Here is a 23,365-nt window from a genome sequence, read left to right as displayed (position 1 = left end):
CCAATGGTTATGATATAATGATGTTATGGCAAAATGTGCATATTTAGAATCATTTTGAAAGGGGCTTGCTATTATCAGTGCGATTTTTTCCAGCTACAGTGCGAAATAATTCATTTGTCAAAAAACACTTTAACCTTTTACAAAATCCTCTCAACCTCCAAATATTTCGACTTTCGTAGATCGTGATTTGTTTTCGTAGAAATCAGTTAAAACCCAACGATTATCAAGATGGCCAACATCGATCCCGTAAATGAGGTAAAAAAATACGTTTTAGTGTGATTTTTTTCGATTTTCAGTCGTTTCGTGTAGAATATCACGAAACTATTCAAGTCATTTCGTGGTGTTTTGCACGAAATGAACACTTTATTCGTGTTTTCCAGTCATTTCGTGTACAATACTACGAAATTATACCTATTATTTCGTGTAAAGTCACACGAAATAGCAGTAAAACTGTTTTGTTATTCATTTCGTGCAGTACTACACGAAATGTATACATATATTTCGTGTAATTGTACACGAAATACCTAGTATGGTTATTAAATTTTTTTGTGCAAGTATCTAACCTTTTTTTTGTATTTACGCAGCCATATGACGACAATTTGTATTTTGATCCCTCGGTTTTGGATCGAAATGAATATGAAGATTTCTCTCACTTCTTCCAAGTTGATATTGTGTTCGGCAGTAGTGAAGAATTAATCAACTGGGCGAAAGAAACTACAGTTAGTCATTGTCACCGTTTGATTTGTCAGTCTAGAAGGGAGAATACACAGTACATGATGTGTGACAAATACGGACATGGCCGACAAACGAATATCGATATGGAAGATCCTAGAAACACAGGAACAAAAAAATGTGGTTGTCCGTTCAAATTGATTGGCAAAAGGTCAAGGTTTGATGAATTATGGCGGTTGACTGTCAGCGATGGCAGGCATAGTCATCGTCCGGCTTTGTTTCCTCACGGACAAGGTACGACTAGTCGTATAACTCCACAACAGAAAGTAAGAATTAAAGAATTGCGAAATTCTCACGTGAAGCCAATGTTGATCATGGATAGACTGAGGAAAGATGATCCGACGATACAAACCTCTATGAAGCATGTTTACAATGAGTTGGCCAAGATTAAATCTGAGGAAATGGAGGGCATGACTGTTATTCAGTTTATGATGCATAACTTTCAAAAAGGCGAGTATCGATATTGGCATCGCGTCGATAGTGAAACGAGCAACACGATTACAGATATTATGTTTGCATGTCCCGAATCTATTAAGTTATTACGGCTGTTCCCGTATGTTATATTGATGGACTGCACATACAAAACCAATAAGTAAGTAAAAATTACGATTGTTTAAATTACGATTATTGTGTTTTAATGTCTTGTATTGTTTAAATAAGTAAAAACAACATTGTTGTAGGTATGGAATGCCTCTTTTGGAAATAATTGGGATAACTCCAGTTGGGAGGAATTTTACAATTGTTGTTGCATTTATGTCGCATGAAGATGCAGACACCTACGAGTGGACTTTGAATTGTTTGAAAGAGTTGCTAGATTGTGTCGAACCTGATGCGATCTTGACAGACAGAGAGTTGGGTCTTTTGAAAGCACTGCCAAATGTCTTCCCATTTTCGTATCATATGTTGTGTATATTCCATATAAACAGAAATGTTGAGGCAAATGCAACGAAATTTATGGGAGGCAACAAGGACCAAGGTCTAATATTCCGACGTGTGCTGTGGGCTAAGCTGGTGAAATCAGAAACCGAAGAAGAGTATCATTACAATTACAATGAAATTGTTGGACGGTATGCAGGGTATCTTAGGCTGATACAATATTTGAATGATACGTGGTTGATATACAAGGAGAAGTTTGTTCGAGCCTATACTCGCAATGTGTATCATTTTGGCAACACGAGCACCAACAGGTATTACATGTTTTAGTTATTTAAATGATAAAAGATATTATATAAAAATAATATTTATTTTGTAATTTGATTGTCATTGTATGCTCTGATTGTTGTTGTAATTGGATAGGGTGGAGAGTGCACATTCTTCGGCGAAGGGTTGGTTAAATGTTTCGACCGGAGGTCTGGATAGCGTGCAAGGCAAACTTCGGGACCAAGTTTATATCCAAATTAGTGAGCTGAAGTGCGATTTTTCATTATCATCCAAGATAAGGAAGCATACTGCAGCATGGTCGTGTTTTCAGGGTTTGATTTGTTATGTTACGCATCTGGCATTAGAGAAATTGGATGAAGAGATGGAGTCCCCGGCGATGCAAGATCCGAGTATTTGCACACACTATCTTTGGAATACTCATGGGCTCCCATGCGCGTGCAAAATTGTGCAGAAAATGGAAGATAATGACACGTTCGTCATTTCAAACTTGCATCCATTCTGGAGTACCATGGCAATTGAGCCTTCGGAGCTACCTGAGTATCAAGTAAACCGCGAGGAGATTGTGGATAGACAGATTGATGACCTGAATTGCAATTTGAAGAAGATGAATTACACGAGTAAGATAAATGCCGTGGCCTCATTGCGTGGCATCGTTTATCCGTCTACGTCGCATCTGTCCGAGCCATCATTTGTTAAGACCAAAGGACGACCAAAGAATAACTCGACAAAGAGAGACCCTTCTGGATGGCAGTATCATATTGATGATGATCAGACAATTAAGTCGTCTTGTGGTTCCAAGGGTCGCCAAACTCATCTGGTGCAAAGATTCCTAAAACAAAGGTTGAGAGAAGCACTGATGGAACTGTTAGAGTAGGTGACCAACAAGCCAACCTGTGGCTGTGGTCTTTCGTATTTATTATTGTAATAAACGAACCTTTATTCGTATTAATGATAAAACACCTTGGCATTCTATATCTTTGTCCCTTTGTCACAAGCATAGATATAGTCCTTACAGTTATTACAAGTACTAGTAATTGATCGTTAGGATCGTGAGATATTTACTTAAGTATTATAACTGTTAAACGTGTTCCTAGTCGAAGGGTTACGCCACTAATGAGGATATCGGCCTTTCCCATTAAGACTAGCACTTAGTGTATGTGTACTGCATCTCATCAGTAAACGGTATTGTGATATCGGCATGCATAAGTGGGTGCTCGTAAGTTGACGAGTTCACTGAACTCCCTCACCCTAGAAATCTCTAAGTGGTTCCCAATAATCGAGTAGAGATATCTATGGTATAGTTGTACACCATTAGTCCTTATGACCTAGACATCACCGTGACTTCACTAGAGGACCAGCTGTATCGTGACCTGTCCCTGAGTTCCACCGAGGACCATCCCAAGGGCCAGTGTTCGTGCAGTCCGAAATCTAGTGGGAGGTCTGTGCATTGTAGTCGGGGATTCGATCGCTAGAATAGTCTTGGATGTCCTGTGTGTTCTGAAAGTTTGTAATCATTCTAAGTCTCTGGCCAGAGCTGACTAAGTGATGATTAGAGAATTCGATTCTCTAAGTCATGCACGTAAGGATTACAACACTTAGAACGATCGCACCGTCATCGAACATATAAAGAGGTCTCGATGAACCAATGCCTCTAGTTCGATCGGGACATATGAATCGAAGGGACCGTACTGTACGTTAACTATATCTGAAGGTTCTTGCAGGCACTTCATTTGTATCTAGGGAATCATGACGCGTAGTTGCTAGACGCCAATCTTGATTCGTTGGGTGATTAAGGTGAAACGAGCTTCATCTTAATCATAACTCGAAGGGGACGAGTTTTGACCACAAAAGGGTTGTGGGCCCACGGCTAGCTTACACCTGAACCATCGAGGGTCACACTGCTCGTGCACATGAGATCTTTGAATAAACGGTCAGAGATAAAATAGTTTATCTTTGCATGATTGGAAGTCAATATGATTGAGTCCAACATTCGTAATTTGGAATTATGAATGAGAATCAGAAAAGGAAAAGAATAGGCGAACGTATTAGTGAACTTTCTAAATCGGGAAGTTTCCAAATTTAGAAAGTGCACTGAACTAGAGTTTCCACTTTTGGAAAGTTGGAAAATGAGAGATGGCACTCGTAATGACGAGGAAATTATAATGATTCCGAAAATGTAATCGTTGCAATTTTTCGGACATTGAATTGAGAGAGACGAGCGATTAAAGGAACTGACAAGCTTAAGCTGTTGGGCCCGGTCCAACTTAAGCCCGCTAGGGTTTTATGCAAGGGACTATAAATACATGATTTATAGGCCTTGCACAAACATAACAAACCCTAACCCTAAGCGGCCGTCCACCTCTCTCTCTCGCTCTCTCTCTCGCGCGGCCACCTCCGCCGTTGACGCCGCCCCGTCGCCGGAATCGGCCATCCCTTGGCCGATCTCTTTCGGTATTCTTTTCTTCTTTCTTCTCTTCCGTTAATTCTAACTACTTCGTGTCTAGTGCCACGTTTTAGTAGATCGAAGTATACGAGGTGAAATCCGAGAGGAGGAAGACTGTAGATTGGAGAATCGAGGAGCAACGCACGAGCCGAAGCCGCACGCTGCCCCACGCGCCGCCCCGGAAGTCCGCGCGTGAAGCTCACGCGCCGCCGTGGTCAATCCGCCGCTGCTGCCGCTGCATTCCATTGCTGCCCCGATTGTACGGATTGGTTTCCGTAGCAATCTCGACGTGCTATACGCTCCTACCTCACGCTTCAAGAGGTAAACACGCGAAACCCTAGTTTCGATTTGAGTTTTGTTTAAACCTATGTATTCATGTTTGTTTCGTATTATTTTATGTGATTATGTGTAATCGATCAAATCGTTGCAAGCATGTTATTTGGTTTAAACGCGAGCATGTTAATTGATTTAAATTCGGTTAAAATTATTAGCATGTATGTTGTTTTTAATTTTGCTGGAAGCGCAAAGGTACGCAATTAATTGGTTTCATTTAACGGGCATGTGCTTATGTGTTTTAAACTAGTTTAATTCGCATAAAATTTTTGTTTTCCGCTGCGTACGCGTGCCCGAATCCCAACAGTGGTATCAGAGCTCGTTGCGCAATTAATTGCGTTCGTTTTAATATGCATGTTCGATTTATTAAAGTAGTGATAGTCGTATTATGTAATTGGGAGTTTTCGTAAGTTTAAAATATTTTTGAAATATTGTTTAGAATTTTTCCAGCTTTAAAATTGTTTAAAATTGGAAAATCGGATCTGAAATTGTTTTAAAACATCGGTTTTTTAATTGTTCGGATCGAACCGGTCGAACCGGCCGGTTCGATGGTTGTGCACGATTTAGTTGACCGAATCCACGTGGATTCGGGTCGGTCAGACCGGTTCCCGGTCCGACTGACCCGGCCCACTGATTTGGGTCAGCTGGACCGGGCCGAACCGGTTCACTGAAAATAAAAAAAAAAAAAAAATTATTTCAGATTTCTAAAATTATACTTAAAACAAATTGATTTTAATTTTTGGAAAATTATTTTCAATTAATCCCAATTAGATAATTGGATCGACAATCATCTATTTTAGTAAATAGGTGTTAGATTAATTAAATTGATTTAAATTGTTAAATTGATTTCAATTAATAGAACACATATATAATATTGATTATAGTTCAACTTGATTAATAGTACCTCAACATTATTTGAATGATTTATGCTAGTTGAGGTTCTATAATTATTTTGAAAACCCCGATAATTAATTAATGTAATTAATTATGTAGTTAGGTCGTATGTTCCTCTTAGGACAATATGCGCTTCCATATACCTTTAGAGAACATAGATGTAGGAATCACATAGACCAATCAAAACCTTCTGATGAGATAAAACTTTTAAATAAAATCCCTCATTCTTAATTCAATTAAGAATCATTTCAAGCTATAAAGGAAAACCCAATCTGTTGAGTTATTTCTTTCCTTCTGCCAACGGTTGGATTATGTGTAGCCCTTTACTATAGTGCAGTAAGCCGTGTTAGCGGGGAGTGCTATGGTTAGGGCTGTGCATGGATCGGTTTTAACCATCAACCAACCCATTTTCGACCCACAATTTGTGATGGTTAATCAACCATCAACCGACCCATTTAAGTTGGGTCGATAATGTCAACCAACCCATGTATAGTTGGGTCGATAATGGTTTCTAATATGCTAAAAAGTTGGTTAGTCGGTTAATATCGGCCAACCAACTTTATTCATTAATTTATTATTTGTTAATTTTAATTAAAATATTTAATATTTTTAATTTCAAATTTCTATTTTATATCACATTTATTAAATTGTTTAATATTGACCAAAATCCTTAAAGCAATAAATCTAACTTAATTATCTAATTTGAACTATTTTAATTTTAAGACATACAGTCTAAATATTTGGACGATTATTATTTGTTGAACTAGTTATGTTTAATTGCAATATATATGCACGTAATGTTTTGAATCTTTTATTTGAATATTATTGAACTAGTCGCATTTAATTTATAAAAAATATAGCGTTGTACCAAGTAATAAAATATTAAAAAAAAATTAAAAAATATTTAGATGGATGACCCATCAACCAAACCACCAACCAACCCATTAAATTGGTTTTCAACCATCACCCAACCCATGTAAGTTGGGTCGATAACGGTTTCCAATATTTAGCAAAGTTGGTTGGATGGTTTGGGTTGGTTTTATGCCTGGTTTTTAACCAAACCAACCAACGCACAGCCCTAGCTATGGTAGAGTAAGCTGTAATTCAATTGACATAATGATGAAGGTAGCCGTAGAAAAGGGTTATGTTGGATTAACGTGGTCGGCTAGATTAACTAGGGACTGCATTAGTTTGGCATAATCAAGTTCTATGAGCATCTTTGATTGGTAGGTTAGACTTGACACACGACGATTTTGATATTCACGAGATTAACTTAGGTCATTATCAAGTGTGAGGAAAATTAATTTAGGGTCATATTGTGGATATGATTGATTGTGATCTACCTTTGGGCAAATATAATCGGGCTAGATTAACTACGGGTTATATTTGTCTATTGGACCTAAAGCCCATTAAGAAAAATCAGTTTTCTCGTTTGTCTACTAGAGGGAAGTGGAACTCGATAAAATTAGTGGGAGAACAATTAAATAACATAAGTCCAAACATTTAATTGTAGCAATCATTTAACGCGAATCTCTAATAATCCTCTTCTCTATATGTCTCAGATAATTATGTCTAAGAATCCCATAATGTCAATCCTCGACAATAAACTCAATGGCCCTAATTACCTAGATTGGTTGCGTAGTCTTAAGCTTGTACTAACCGTTGAGGGGCGTCTCTATGTTTTGAACGAGAGACTTCCCGCCACAATACCTGCCACAGCGACTGATGCTGAAAAGGAAACTTATGAAGTTTGGAAGAAAGATGACACTCATGCTAGGTGCTATATGATAGCCGCCATGGAGCCCGCGCTTGCGAGGAAATATGAGTCTCACTTGCATGCTTTCGATATAAAGGCTCATCTCGATAGCATGTACAGTGAGAATATTAGGGCATCGAGGTACGCTGCTACAAAGGAGTTGATCACAGCGAGACTGCGCGAAGGGACTTCGGTCCACGAGCACTGTCTCAAAATGATCACTCTCCTTGAAAAGCTAGTGAATCTTGATGTCACCCTCCCGGCCGAGCTCTCGTTGGATTTGATCCTGTTGTCTCTTCCTAGTTCCTATGAATCGTTCATAGTGAACTTCAACATGAACAAACTAGATCCTCCCTTGGATGAGTTAATGAACATGTTGGTCAGCTTCGAGTCCACCATTAAGAAAGAGAAGTCTGTTCTCATTGCTGCTACTTCTGGAAAGAAGAGTTCTTTCCAAAAGAAGAGAAAGGAAAGAGTTCCCTTCCCTAACAGCAAGTTCGAAGTGGGTGAAGGTAGTGGGGGCCCCAAGGCAAAGGTTAGCAAACAAGTTGATGATGCTTGCCATCACTGTGGAAAGAAAGGACATTGGCGCCGCAACTGCAAGGCTTACCTGAAGCAGAAAGGTTCTGAAAAGGGTACGTATTTCATTGACGTAAATTTGTCTGTCAACTCTTCTTCTTGGGTATTGGATACGGGCTGTGGCTCACATTTGTGCAATGATTTGCAGCTAATGACAAGAAGTCGAAGGCTTAGAGCGGGTGAGACCTACCTAAGGATGGGGAATGGAGCAAGAGTTGCTGCTGAAGCCATTGGCACAATTTACTTAAATGTTTTGGATTCTAGTTTTCCTATTGTTTTGAACGATTGTTTATTTGTTCCGTCGCTCATTAGAAACCTTATTTCTATTCCTGCATTAGATATTGAAGGTTTTACTTTTATTTTTGGAAATTCGATTTGCATTATACAAAAGAATGAGAATTTAATTTGCAAAGGACGACTATTAAACAACTTGTATGAACTAAATCCAAGTGAAATACCTATTAATGTTATATCAGCAAAACGTAAGGAGATAGATCAAAACCCCGCACAACTTTGGCACGCTAGATTAGGTCATGTCTCTTTAAGAAGGATGAACGATTTTGTTAGTGAAGGATTGTTCTCTTTGGAGGACGTGAAATCACTACAAACTTGTGAATCTTGCCTTAAAGGGAAAATGACCAAGTCACCCTACAAAGGGAAAATGGAACGAGCCGAGGGTCTTTTGGATTTGATCCATACAGACGTATGTGGTCCACTAAGTGTTAGTGCGAAGGGTGGATATAACTACTTCGCTACCTTTACCGACGATTATTCTAGGTATGGGTATGTGTACTTGATGAAGTACAAGTCTGAAACATTTGAAAGGTTCAAAGATTTTAGACATGAAGTAGAAAAGCAACTCGGACGAAGTATTAAGAAGCTACGATCCGATCGTGGTGGAGAATACTTGAGCATCGAGTTCATTGACTATCTAAAAGAAAATGGGATACAGTCCCAATGGACTCCACCGGGAACTCCTCAACTTAATGGAGTATCCGAACGTCGGAATCGAACTTTATTAGATATGGTTCGATCAATGATGGGGTTCACAAACTTACCGGCATACTTATGGGGTCATGCACTTCGTACTGCCGCGTATTTGCTGAATAGAGTTAACACCAAAGCAGTTAAATCCACACCTTATGAACTTTGGCATTCCCGGAAACCCAACTACAAACATATTAGGATATGGGGTTGTCCCGCTTATGTGAAGCGATTAATGGGAGATAAGTTGGATAGTAAATCCGACTTGTGCTATTTTGTGGGGTATCCCGAAGACTCGATGGGATACGAGTTCTACTATGTCAAAGAAGCAAAGACGTTTGTTTCGAGAAATGCCACCTTTTTGGAAAGGGAGTTTCTATCCGATAGAAAGGGCAGCATGATAGAACTTGAAGTAGTTCAAGAACCACAAAATGAAGTTCAAACGCAAGAACAAGCAATCGAACCAATACAACAAACCACTAATATACCTCCTGAACCTACGGTACGTAGATCCGAAAGAGTTCGGAAAATGCCGGATAGGTTATTCCTCCTCGAAAATGATGAAGATCATGTTGATCTTGGACGAGATCCAAGAACATACAATGAGGCCGTATCGGATGCGGACATGGGACATTGGCTAACTGCCATGAAATCCGAAATGGACTCCATGTACTCCAACAAGGTATGGACCTTGGTAGATCCACCCAAAGGAATTGTTCCTATAGGCTGCAAGTGGATCTATAAGAAGAAAATTGGAGTTGATGGAAAGGTATCGACCTATAAAGCTAGATTGGTAGCAAAAGGATACACTCAAAGGCAAGGGGTTGACTATGAGGAAACCTTTTCGCCAGTCGCGATGCTGAAGTCCATTAGGATTTTGCTGGCCATAGCTGCGTGGTACAACTACGAGATATGGCAAATGGATGTGAAGACCGCCTTCCTTAATGGAGATATTGAGGAAGAAATTTACATGGCGCAGCCGGAAGGCTTCATATCTTCTGGAAGTGAGCAAAAGGTTTGCAAGCTCCAGCGATCCATTTATGGATTGAAGCAAGCATCCCGTAGTTGGAACATTAGGTTCGACTCAACTATCAAAGAGTTTGATTTTGAGAAGAATCCGGAGGAACCTTGTGTATACAAGAAGGTTAGTGGGAGGGCAGTAATATTTTTAGTGCTTTACGTTGATGACATTCTGCTCATTGGGAATGATGTAGGAATGTTGCAGCAAACGAAAGCATGGTTGTCCACACGTTTCTCAATGAAGGATTTGGGAGAAGCATCTTATGTATTAGGAATACGCATCTATAGAGATAGAGCAAGAAAGATGCTTGGCTTATCCCAAAGCCTGTACATAGACACCGTTATGAAACGGTTTAGCATGGAAGAATCCAAGAAGGGATTCTTGCCAATGTCCCATGGGGTTCGTCTCTCGAAATCTATGTGTCCCCAAACACCTAGTGAAATCGAGGAGATGAAAAGGACGCCCTATGCTTCTGCCATAGGAAGCATAATGTATGGCATGCTATGTACGAGACCCGATATTGCATATGCTGTGAGTGTCACAAGCAGATATCAGTCTAACCCCGGCCCGGCTCACTGGAAAGCCGTGAAAGATATCCTCAAGTATTTGCGAAGGACTAAGGATATATTTTTGGTCTATGGGGGTGCCGAGTTGAAATTAGAGGGTTTCACTGACTCTAGTTTTCAATCGGACGTGGACGACTCAAAGTCGAATTCTGGATTTATATTCACGCTTAATGGTGGTGCCGTGTGCTGGAAGAGTTCCAAGCAAAGCACGACGGCCGATTCCACTACCGAAGCGGAATACATTGCAGCGTCCGAAGCTGCAAAAGAAGGGACTTGGATAAGGAAATTCATCCAAGAGTTGGGTGTCATTCCTGATGCTAGTGATCCAGTACCGTTGTACTGTGATAACACCGGAGCCGTGGCGCAAGCTAAGGAGCCACGATCTCATCAGAAGTCGAAGCATATTCTGAGGAAGTATCACGTGATCCGAGAGATCATTGATAGAGGTGAAGTTAAGGTTGAACGAGTCACCTCGGAAGAGAACGTTGCAGACCCCTTCACGAAGCCTTTACCGAGATCGGTCCATGAGAAACATCGAGAGTCGATGGGATTGCGATTTATGGGTAGTTGGCTTTAGGTCAAGTGGGAGATTGTTAGAGTAGGTGACCAACAAGCCAACCTGTGGCTGTGGTCTTTCGTATTTATTATTGTAATAAACGAACCTTTATTCGTATTAATGATAAAACACCTTGGCATTCTATATCTTTGTCCATTTGTCACAAGCATAGATATAGTCCTTACAGTTATTACAAGTACTAGTAATTGATCGTTAGGATCGTGAGATATTTACTTAAGTATTATAACTGTTAAACGTGTTCCTAGTCGAAGGGTTACGCCACTAATGAGGATATCGGCCTTTCCCATTAAGACTAGCACTTAGTGTATGTGTACTGCATCTCATCAGTAAACGGTATTGTGATATCGGCATGCATAAGTGGGTGCTCGTAAGTTGACGAGTTCACTGAACTCCCTCACCCTAGAAATCTCTAAGTGGTTCCCAATAATCGAGTAGAGATATCTATGGTATAGTTGTACACCATTAGTCCTTATGACCTAGACATCACCGTGACTTCACTAGAGGACCAGCTGTATCGTGACCTGTCCCTGAGTTCCACCGAGGACCATCCCAAGGGCCAGTGTTCGTGCAGTCCGAAATCTAGTGGGAGGTCTGTGCATTGTAGTCGGGGATTCGATCGCTAGAATAGTCTTGGATGTCCTGTGTGTTCTGAAAGTTTGTAATCATTCTAAGTCTCTGGCCAGAGCTGACTAAGTGATGATTAGAGAATTCGATTCTCTAAGTCATGCACGTAAGGATTACAACACTTAGAACGATCGCACCGTCATCGAACATATAAAGAGGTCTCGATGAACCAATGCCTCTAGTTCGATCGGGACATATGAATCGAAGGGACCGTACTGTACGTTAACTATATCTGAAGGTTCTTGCAGGCACTTCATTTGTATCTAGGGAATCATGACGCGTAGTTGCTAGACGCCAATCTTGATTCGTTGGGTGATTAAGGTGAAACGAGCTTCATCTTAATCATAACTCGAAGGGGACGAGTTTTGACCACAAAAGGGTTGTGGGCCCACGGCTAGCTTACACCTGAACCATCGAGGGTCACACTGCTCGTGCACATGAGATCTTTGAATAAACGGTCAGAGATAAAATAGTTTATCTTTGCATGATTGGAAGTCAATATGATTGAGTCCAACATTCGTAATTTGGAATTATGAATGAGAATCAGAAAAGGAAAAGAATAGGCGAACGTATTAGTGAACTTTCTAAATCGGGAAGTTTCCAAATTTAGAAAGTGCACTGAACTAGAGTTTCCACTTTTGGAAAGTTGGAAAATGAGAGATGGCACTCGTAATGACGAGGAAATTATAATGATTCCGAAAATGTAATCGTTGCAATTTTTCGGACATTGAATTGAGAGAGACGAGCGATTAAAGGAACTGACAAGCTTAAGCTGTTGGGCCCGGTCCAACTTAAGCCCGCTAGGGTTTTATGCAAGGGACTATAAATACATGATTTATAGGCCTTGCACAAACATAACAAACCCTAACCCTAAGCGGCCGTCCACCTCTCTCTCTCGCTCTCTCTCTCGCGCGGCCACCTCCGCCGTTGACGCCGCCCCGTCGCCGGAATCGGCCATCCCTTGGCCGATCTCTTTCGGTATTCTTTTCTTCTTTCTTCTCTTCCGTTAATTCTAACTACTTCGTGTCTAGTGCCACGTTTTAGTAGATCGAAGTATACGAGGTGAAATCCGAGAGGAGGAAGACTGTAGATTGGAGAATCGAGGAGCAACGCACGAGCCGAAGCCGCACGCTTGATAAGTGTTCGTTTTGTGCAACTTTTACTTATCTAATCTTCGTGTTTTGGTCTTCATTCGTCCGAGTTTTCGGCTTTATTTGTATATATTATGTTGTTTTTGTTTTATTTATATTTTAGGTAAAGAGAAGCTATTTTTGCCGATTCGAAACGATTTTGGAAGCGAAGCCGAGAACCAAACCAAACACGTGCAAAAGTGCATTCTCGCGGATTATGGCAGTGTTTGGTATTTCAAGCATAACTTTCTCATGCGACCTCCGATTGAGCTGAGTCAAGTGGATTTAGAAAGCTAACTTCAAGGGCTACAACTTTTGTGAAATGCACAATTGTCGAATTCGGGCTGAAAAAGGGTCAAAACAGTGTTTGAAGTTGATGCAGAGGCCAGATCGCGATCCAGCATCACCGGATCGCGATCTGGTGGCAAATTCCAGTAGCAGCGAAAAGTTGGGGCAGATCGCGATCTGCACTTCCTGGATCGCGATCTGGGAAGGCGGTGGGAAGTTTTCGAGGTTGCCAGATCGCGATCCAAGAAGCCCAGATCGCGATCTAGGCACAGAAATCGAGACTAGATATTTTTCTTTGATTTCTCACTATAAATAGAAGGTCTCCTTTTCATTTTTCCATATCTCGATAAGATCTCGACTCTCTCTTGACTTTTTCTTCGGTTTTCTCTTCGGTTCTCGCCAGTTCTTCGCGGGAAGCTTCGACGAGGGTTTCGACTCGGGTTTTTCATAAGCTTTTCTTTACGTTTAGTTTATAATTTCTCGTGTTCTTCATTTTGATGCTATGTTTGTAATGAACTGAGCATTTTCTTTTAGGGAAATGAAACCTTGTATATATTGATTTTGATTTCCAGATCTGTGATCTATTTGTCGTTCTTTGATTCTGTTTATGTTTTCCTGTATTAAATGCTTTCGATTGTTTGGCCAACAATTGAATTGATTCTAAATGGGAATGAACTCGAGAGAGGATTTCTCGTTTGATTTTAGGAAAGCATAGCTCGGGTTGTGGAAACGGAGACGTGATGCACCTCGGGTAGCCCTTAAGGACTTGACCTAAATGCTCTCTTAATATCAGGTTCTGAACGGAGACGTCGGACCTGTGGGTAGACTCTAACTACACTGGAGACGGGGGTTAGGGTACTTTAGTGTCTGGGTTAGCGAACATAGAATTGACAATAGATTCGGATTTGTAGATCTTTATCGATAATACACTGGTGGATTTTACCCTAGAAGCCATCACACGTCGGAATTCCTCGCGTATACTGGCGGACCGTTGTTTTTATTATTTTTGTTTCCTTTTGGCTTCATGTCATCTCCCATCTTTTTTTCCCGTCTAGATAAAGTTTAGGATAGTATAATTACGGTACTTGGTAGATTTAGGAACTTAATTCCCTGTGGATCGATATCTGGAATTCACTATTCTACAAAACGCGATACTGTACACTTGCGGTTATTTATACGTAGGTTTTACGCGTATCAAGTTTTTGGCGCCGTTGCCGGGGAATTAGTTAATCTTGAATTTACTAATATCGTTACCAACTATCCTTACTTTACTTTAGACTTTTTTCTTTTTTTTCTTTTGATTTTTTTTTATTGTTTTTAACAGATTTGTATACATTGATGGCCTCGATTTTTGACCTCTCACTTTGCAAGATTCAATCCAGAGCAGATTACATTAAAAAAGAGTTGGAGGATATTGAAAGACATCGAAGGTTCAACCCAGAAAATGGAATTGCACAGACAAATGAGCACTTGTGCTATTTACAAGACGAACTCCACTTTCTGGCGAATATTTTTGAAAATTTTCAGAGATGTCACAGTCATGAACCACATCCAACCATCCTTTATGAAGACAACGAGGTATTTACAGATTTTCGTATGAACGATGAGGTTGAGAACCTTGAGGGAATTATTCATCCCATTTCTGTAGATACTTTTGCGTGTGATGAGAGTGGGATGAAGATGGTGGTAGAGGAACTTGACGAACAAAATCCTTTCCACATCGTAACTCCGGATTTGAGTGTGAGAGAGGAGATGGGTATCAAATTTGAGGTAGAGCTTACTCCAAAGCTCGAATATCTTGTGTACGAGTTTGAGAGATCGGTAGGCAAGCAACCCATCCTAGTCTCCTACCGACTGATTTCCACAGAAAACGAAAAGTACCATGGGTTGGGATGGTCATTACAAGATTGCAATCTAATCCATGATATGATTGCAAAGTATGTATCAAGATTGACGGATGGATGCGCAATCTACAAGGCTTTGGATTGGACATAATCCGTCCAAATTGTGTCGAGCCGTCGACAGTAAAACAGGCGCTGGATGGGAGGCAACCCATTATTTATTTTTCTTCATTTATTTTGTTAGTTTTCTTTTATTTTTGCATTTTTTGGTTTAAATCCAGATTCACCCATTTTCTTGATTTTTGTCGGTATCTCGTCCCCAAGGAAAGAAGAGTAAGAAGTCGGGAAGTCTAGGCAATTCCGGCAATTCGCCCTCGGTGCCAAATTGACGGCACCCCGTGCAACCAAAGAACACTTTTGCAACCGTAGAACACTGATCAATCTGCGGCACGACTGTTCAGGGCGTATTTCTTTCTCCTTTCTTTTATTTTCGCATTGAGGGCAATGCATGATTTAAGTTTGGGGGGAGTTTAGCTTATTTTGATTTGGTCTTTTGCATGCATATCATATAATTTAGTCTCGTTTATGTATTTCGATTTCCGTAGTTGTGTTATGTTTGTCACATGCATCTCATTTAGGATCGAGTGTAAGTTGCATTTCCGGATTCTATTGAAGCAAAGCAATTAATGAATTAGTAGATGGGCTAGTTGATTTTAAAATTGAAATTATGGATAACCGGCTAATTATAGATGTATCTTCCGACTGCGTTTTTGCAACTTGTGTGGATAGCCTTTCGAATCCTTTCCGATTAAGCTTGAGCGCACTTTTCTGAGGGGTATAATAGCCTGAGGTTTGGGGGGCGAGTTAGAATTGAATTATGTGTTCACGATTTCCAGTTGTTGGCTAAAAGTTCTATCAATGGTCTTTACGTTTTTATTTTATGTTCGATGTTAAAAAAAAAAAAAAAAAAAAAAAAGCAGATAAAAATAATAATTTGTGGTATTGTTGTGATTCACGCTCTGATTTCCCCGCCTTTCTGACTCGAGCTTAACCCGTTGGGTGCACCTCGTCGCCTAAGGCTCTCGAGCTGTCGAGCTTGGGGGTTTCTTGGACTAAAGTTCGATACATGGGTCAGGGAGATAACACAGTGGTGTCGAGCCTTGCACGAGTCACGATTATGCCCGTTTCAAAAAAAATGAGAAAAGAAAAAAAATTGTGATGAAAATCACCAAAAATATTGTTGTTGTCATTTCTTATTTTGAATAAAGAGACCTACTTATGCCCAACTCGAGTTTTTGAATTTCAGAATCAAAACTTACTTTTCACCCACATTTCTACTCAAAACCCTCGATGATTGTGTTTATTGTTTAATTACGGATTCTTGAGTCTATCTTTCATTTTGGTGTAGAAACAACTAATTGCGTCGGTAAGAAAGTCGAATACCTTAAGCCGTATGCCATTCTAAGATTTTAGGTTATCTAGCTCGTTTCATCTTTGAAATTAATTGCAATGCTTTGACCTATTCGGCAACTTTGTGGGTGTGTTGTCTGAAAACCCTCACGAGACACAACTCGTCCTTTGGGGGTACCCAGGGGTTCAAAGGCTTGTTGCATACGCTAAATGCAATCGTGATTCCCTACGTTAGTGGCCTAGGTTTAGTTTTTCTTTCGTTTGTCGTTTTTGTTTTTGTGTCGTAGTTTTGTTTTGATTTACTCGGGACGAGTAAAGATCTAAGTTTGAGGGTGTGATAAGTGTTCGTTTTGTGCAACTTTTACTTATCTAATCTTCGTGTTTTGGTCTTCATTCGTCCGAGTTTTCGGCTTTATTTGTATATATTATGTTGTTTTTGTTTTATTTATATTTTAGGTAAAGAGAAGCTATTTTTGCCGATTCGAAACGATTTTGGAAGCGAAGCCGAGAACCAAACCAAACACGTGCAAAAGTGCATTCTCGCGGATTATGGCAGTGTTTGGTATTTCAAGCATAACTTTCTCATGCGACCTCCGATTGAGCTGAGTCAAGTGGATTTAGAAAGCTAACTTCAAGGGCTACAACTTTTGTGAAATGCACAATTGTCGAATTCGGGCTGAAAAAGGGTCAAAACAGTGTTTGAAGTTGATGCAGAGGCCAGATCGCGATCCAGCATCACCGGATCGCGATCTGGTGGCAAATTCCAGTAGCAGCGAAAAGTTGGGGCAGATCGCGATCTGCACTTCCTGGATCGCGATCTGGGAAGGCGGTGGGAAGTTTTCGAGGTTGCCAGATCGCGATCCAAGAAGCCCAGATCGCGATCTAGGCACAGAAATCGAGACTAGATATTTTTCTTTGATTTCTCACTATAAATAGAAGGTCTCCTTTTCATTTTTCCATATCTCGATAAGATCTCGACTCTCTCTTGACTTTTTCTTCGGTTTTCTCTTCGGTTCTCGCCAGTTCTTCGCGGGAAGCTTCGACGAGGGTTTCGACTCGGGTTTTTCATAAGCTTTTCTTTACGTTTAGTTTATAATTTCTCGTGTTCTTCATTTTGATGCTATGTTTGTAATGAACTGAGCATTTTCTTTTAGGGAAATGAAACCTTGTATATATTGATTTTGATTTCCAGATCTGTGATCTATTTGTCGTTCTTTGATTCTGTTTATGTTTTCCTGTATTAAATGCTTTCGATTGTTTGGCCAATAATTGAATTGATTCTAAATGGGAATGAACTCGAGAGAGGATTTCTCGTTTGATTTTAGGAAAGCATAGCTCGGGTTGTGGAAACGGAGACGTGATGCACCTCGGGTAGCCCTTAAGGACTTGACCTAAATGCTCTCTTAATATCAGGTTCTGAACGGAGACGTCGGACCTGTGGGTAGACTCTAACTACACTGGAGACGGGGGTTAGGGTACTTTAGTGTCTGGGTTAGCGAACATAGAATTGACAATAGATTCGGATTTGTAGATCTTTATCGATAATACACTGGTGGATTTTACCCTAGAAGCCATCACACGTCGGAATTCCTCGCGTATACTGGCGGACCGTTGTTTTTATTATTTTTGTTTCCTTTTGGCTTCATGTCATCTCCCATCTTTTTTTCCCGTCTAGATAAAGTTTAGGATAGTATAATTACGGTACTTGGTAGATTTAGGAACTTAATTCCCTGTGGATCGATATCTGGAATTCACTATTCTACAAAACGCGATACTGTACACTTGCGGTTATTTATACGTAGGTTTTACGCGTATCAACGCTGCCCCACGCGCCGCCCCGGAAGTCCGCGCGTGAAGCTCACGCGCCGCCGTGGTCAATCCGCCGCTGCTGCCGCTGCATTCCATTGCTGCCCCGATTGTACGGATTGGTTTCCGTAGCAATCTCGACGTGCTATACGCTCCTACCTCACGCTTCAAGAGGTAAACACGCGAAACCCTAGTTTCGATTTGAGTTTTGTTTAAACCTATGTATTCATGTTTGTTTCGTATTATTTTATGTGATTATGTGTAATCGATCAAATCGTTGCAAGCATGTTATTTGGTTTAAACGCGAGCATGTTAATTGATTTAAATTCGGTTAAAATTATTAGCATGTATGTTGTTTTTAATTTCGCTGGAAGCGCAAAGGTACGCAATTAATTGGTTTCATTTAACGGGCATGTGCTTATGTGTTTTAAACTAGTTTAATTCGCATAAAATTTTTGTTTTCCGCTGCGTACGCGTGCCCGAATCCCAACAGGAACGCCTCAATCGAAGATGAAAGGTCGTGGTTCTCGTATTCCCACACAAGAATCTGCTGCCCCTACAATACCTGCACATGAAGGAATCAACTTTTATTCTTTCGTGCCCAGATTTATGGTCCGTCTTATTCAAGATTATGTTAACGTGATGGCGGATGGCAACTGTGGGTACCGGTGCGTTGCTCAAGCCGTGTACGGGGATCAAGAAAGATGGCCGCAAGTGAGAGGGGAGTTGCTTATTGAGTTATACGAGCATGCTAGTGTCTACACGGCGATGTTTGGCAGTACCGGATACGTTGAGGTCATACACAAGTGTGACTGGACCTCAGGACCTTGTCCACAAGCTTATTGGATGGACATGAGTGAAATGGGATTGGCCATTGCTACCAGATACAGTGCATTAGTGGTACTTTTGACTCAAGTAGGGAGTATGACTTACCTTCCTATGTTTGGCAGTGGTCACTTATCATGTATGATTGTTGTGACATTGCACAACAATCATTTCATGTTTGTTAATTTGGTCGCGAATAGTCCACTACCACCAATCCATCCGGCATGGGTACACCATAGAGCTAAAAACTTGAGGCACTTACTCAAAACGTACAAACCCCGACTACTCTTGTACGAACAATTAAAGTCTGGTCGGTAGTTCAATTTGTAGTTGTATCTGAATCTAGTTGAATTTGTATTTGTATTTGAAATTTAGATCAATTTGTAGTTGTATTTGAATTCTAGTTCAATTTGTATTTGTATTTGAATTTTTAGGTCAATTTGAGTGTCTGAAATAAATTGGTTAATTAAAAAATAAATCAATTAGTGATTTCGTACTGAATTCCACGAAATGTCACTTCATATTTCGTGGAAAAATCTACGAAATATGGTCTTCCATTTCGTAGAAAACTCCACGAAATATGATGTCACATTTCGTGTACGTTTACACGAAATACACGATTTTTTTCAATCTAACAGTTTCGTCCTTCGTGTTCTATAACAATAAACACTTATATTTCGTGTGAAAAGATACGAAATGGTTGAGTGGATTTCGTGTATTTATACACGAAATAGCGGGCGAATTTTGTTTTTTTTTTTAGGAAAGTTACAAATGAAATAAATCGCACTGCAAGCCGGTAAAAACCGCACTATGAATAGCATTTCAGTTTTGAAATTTCATAAAACTATTTTAATGGTCGTTTTTAAGCTTTTCACAAAGATTAAGAATTTTATTAAATGTGTCTTGATTTTAGGAAAATGTATGCTTTTAGACTAAAATGTCCTTGTCTTATAATTAATAAGAGAGAGGAATTAGTTGAAAAAAAGAGTATTGGAAAGAGTTAATAAGGGTATAAACTGGAAATTAAGTAATTAATGAGTGTTGGAAATTTAAAGTGATAGATAATATGGAACAAAAAAAGTTCTCCAAAGCGACAGATACTATGAAACGGATGGAGTATTAATTATTTTGAACTATTAATGATGAAACACATTGGCATTATTTTCCTACATACGAATTTCGACAACCCGTTTTGCTACAACAACATCATTCTCCGTGCTCCGAGTTATTTCTCCGAACAGAGTCAATCCTAACGCTCGTTCGAATTCCTGATCCCTAGTAGATATGGCGACGAGGAATACAATCCATTTTGTGTTACTAGTGAAACCCCTTAATTGTTTAATTAAATAAATATTTATATACAATTATATATGTTATACCTATATTACCCTACTTATAACTACAACTAGGGGTGTAAATGAGACGAGCCGGCTCGCGAGCTTTCTGAGCTTGCTCGAGAAAAGCTCGTACTCGAGCTCGAAAAATCAAGCTCGAGCTCGAGCTCACGAGCCCGAGCTTTTTGACGAGTCGAGCTTGAGCTTCATTTCAGTTGTTCGATAGCTCGCGAGCTGTACCTTTTTTCTATATTTTTTTAATACATATTAATAATATATAATAATGAATATTATTAATAATAAATAAAAAAGAATAATTTTACTTTTGTAATTTAAAAAAAAATTAATAAGAGAGACATAATATCAGACTATTGCTAAGACATTAACATTCGAATAAAAAAAAAAAGGATTATTTTGTAGACCCCCCTCATTTCCAAATTAAATAGAACTAACTACCAAGTGGATTGCATCTTAGGGAAAACTCCCCTCATTTCGAAAATATTTTGATATACCCCCCTGGGCCACCCTAAAGTTCCTATAATACCCTTTTGAAATCAGTTTTAAACCCTAGCCACTACAATCGTCTCTCTCTTCTTCTCCCAGATTCAAAATCCCGCCTCCACAAACCTCCCACCGGCGAAATTGCTTCTCGGAGCCATAACTCTCTCTCCGGTTGTCGGAATTCGATGGTTTAACTACCGTTGGATTTCTCTCGTCGATCTCTTTCTTTTGGTGGTGATTTCATTCAGTTTTGAGCGCTGATCTATTTCTGCATTTTTTTTTTCATTCGAGGACGGTGGTCTTGCATTTTGTGTTCCACCCGTCGAAATTTGACGGGCTACCCACCGTTGGATTCCTCTCGTCGGGATCTATATTTTGATGGTAATTTCATTTATTTTAATGTTTTCAGATTTATTTCTATATTTTTTTGCATTTGTGGGCGCACGGAACCGTGGGTGGTTATTAGCGGCGTCTAGGGTTTTGGTAGGAGGCGAGGGGGTGAGGAGTCACTGTCTGTTTGATTTAAAATCTGTAGCATTTCCCAGCAATAACCTCTCTCTCCATCTCTCGATCTCTTAGTGTTTGTTGATTTTTGAGTGTTTTGATGTTTTTCTTCAAATTTTGTTGATTTGCACTAAAGTAATTTCTTTTTGTTTTGATTTTGCAATTGCAGCTTAATGAAGGCCATTGATCCTTTCCTTGAAGGTGTCAGTTTTGTTTTTGAAGTTACATCTGATTTGTTCAACAGACTGTATACATTATTGTACATTACTATACATTACTATAGTAACATGTAGTTTACATATGCGTATATTTTTGTATTTTCGATTTGTATTTTATTGGCTCTGATGTGATTTATAATAAAAATATTTTAATTTGTAAATTTTTGTTGGGGTTTTATGAATTTATTTTGTATAAGCCAGTATTCGTGTGTGTATACAATTGATCGACTAAAAATATGGGGGAAAAAACAAACATAACTATGAATTACTATAGGTACTATAGTTACATGTAGTTATTTTCAGTACTGTAAATATATTGTTTTGAAAATTAAAAATGAAGAATTAAAAAAAAAATTAAAAATTAAAATTATATATATATATATATATATATATATATATATATATATATATATATATATATATATATATATATATATATATATATATATATATATATATATATATATATATAACAAACAGGTTAATAAAAATAAAAGGAAATAATAATTAATAATTAATAAATCAGCGAAAATGATAAATGCAGGACCATAAATGTTGAGTGCAGTTTGGCCGAAAATTGCATATAAGGGTAGTATAGTACTTTCGCTTCTCAGGGGGGTATGTCAAAGGATGATTTGGGCTTGGGTTTATCCCTAGTTTATTTGGTGGCTAGGGGGTTATGTAAAATAACCCCTAAAAAAAATAGATTTACTTTATTCCTTAGTTTTAATCTTGTAATTTGTTATTTGATTAAAGAAAAGAAAATTGAAATTAAACACAAAAGAAAAATAAAAAAGTGGAATATTTGGTTATGCCGAGCTCGAACTCGGGCTCGTTTGGTATACGAGCTCGAGCTCCTTAGAAACAAAACGAGCTCGAGCTCGAGCTCAAAACTATAGACTCGTCGAGCTCAAGCTCGAGCCTGGTATACTTGTAGCGAGCTCGAGCTCGAGCTCACAAAATAAGGCGAGCTCGGCTCATTTACACCCCTAACTACAACCACTATCACTTTCTAACGTTGCCACCCATTTTTTCTCTTTCATTAATCACAGTCTCTCTTTTTCTCTCTCCTTTTTTTTTTCTTTTCTTCTTTCTCCACAAGTGGCCGACATATTCTGCCCCTCCACCCGTCGCAGCCTATGTCTGCCGATGTCGCCATCTCCGCCCCTCACCGTTATCCGCCGCTCCGCATCGCCTTGATGATGAAAATTGCTCGAATATAAAGTTTTCATCTTCTTTTTTTTCCGTAACTTGAGCAATTGGAAATCTAGATCTGTTACGTGACAGTAATCTCATTGATGTCAGAGTGAAGATTGGTCATTCGAGGCAAATCTTAAAGTGTTCATCTCTCTTTTTTGATGCTGCTCCAAAATGGTGGGTCAGCCCAATGGTCTTGAAGCCCACTGGTCTCCTAAGTCCGGGAATCTTCAAGCCCAATATCGGGAATGCCGGGGGTCCTTGCCACGTGTCCAAAGGGATCAAAGGTGTGGGTCCGCCGAATATCCTACAAAACAAATCAAGACACTAAGTGACTCGCCGGGGTGGCCCCGACGATTACACTCCGACGCTCAAGTTAGGTATTGGAAGTGATACTTTGCAAAGGCTAAAATATCACCCAAATTAGAGATACTTCAACAAATGAATCATACATTGTCTTTATAGTAGGACTTGACTATTAGTTTCTTGTAAACTTTCAATGTGGGACAAGTGTAGAAGTGTGAAACTTCTTGTAGAGATTCAATGTGAGAGAAAATTATAGAAGTGGAGCTCTAATTGGACTTTTCCCTTAATTGGGCCTTTAATGGACCAATTGGGTTTAAGATCCAATTATACACATC

General features: G+C 39.4%; 2 protein-coding genes across 2 annotated transcripts; both read left to right on the top strand.

Annotated features, from left to right (window-relative positions):
* The first annotated feature begins 228 nt into the window (after window positions 1-228).
* LOC105960127 (PKS-NRPS hybrid synthetase cheA-like) lies at window positions 229-2,767 on the top strand. Its single transcript, XM_088821179.1, has 4 exons — window positions 229-255; window positions 585-1,324; window positions 1,413-1,919; window positions 2,029-2,767. Exons 1-4 carry the CDS (start codon window positions 229-231, stop codon window positions 2,765-2,767), a joined length of 2,013 nt encoding a protein of 670 aa, XP_088677305.1.
* A 15,888-nt stretch (window positions 2,768-18,655) lies between these two features.
* Window positions 18,656-19,288, top strand: LOC105966310 (uncharacterized). The gene has a single exon (XM_012990874.2). The coding sequence runs from the start codon at window positions 18,656-18,658 to the stop codon at window positions 19,286-19,288; it is 633 nt and encodes a 210-aa protein (XP_012846328.2).
* Window positions 19,289-23,365: the final 4,077 nt, after the last annotated feature.

This window comes from Erythranthe guttata, chromosome 8 (genome assembly GCF_056151865.1).
Source record: "Erythranthe guttata isolate IM_541 chromosome 8, IM_541, whole genome shotgun sequence".
NCBI lineage: Eukaryota > Viridiplantae > Streptophyta > Magnoliopsida > Lamiales > Phrymaceae > Erythranthe > Erythranthe guttata.
The sequence above is the reverse complement of the archived record's forward strand: the minus strand, read 5'-3'. Positions and strand labels throughout refer to the sequence as shown.

Bases quoted from the DNA above. Each gene is read 5' to 3' on its own strand.
- LOC105960127 (XM_088821179.1), top strand. From the start codon at position 229: ATGGCCAACATCGATCCCGTAAATGAG. The intron at 256-584 runs GTAAAAAAATAC...GTATTTACGCAG, and splicing joins ACATCGATCCCGTAAATGAG to CCATATGACGACAATTTGTA. The intron at 1,325-1,412 runs GTAAGTAAAAAT...ACATTGTTGTAG, and splicing joins TGCACATACAAAACCAATAA to GTATGGAATGCCTCTTTTGG.
- LOC105966310 (XM_012990874.2), top strand. From the start codon at position 18,656: ATGAAAGGTCGTGGTTCTCGTATTCCCACACAAGAATCTGCTGCCCCT.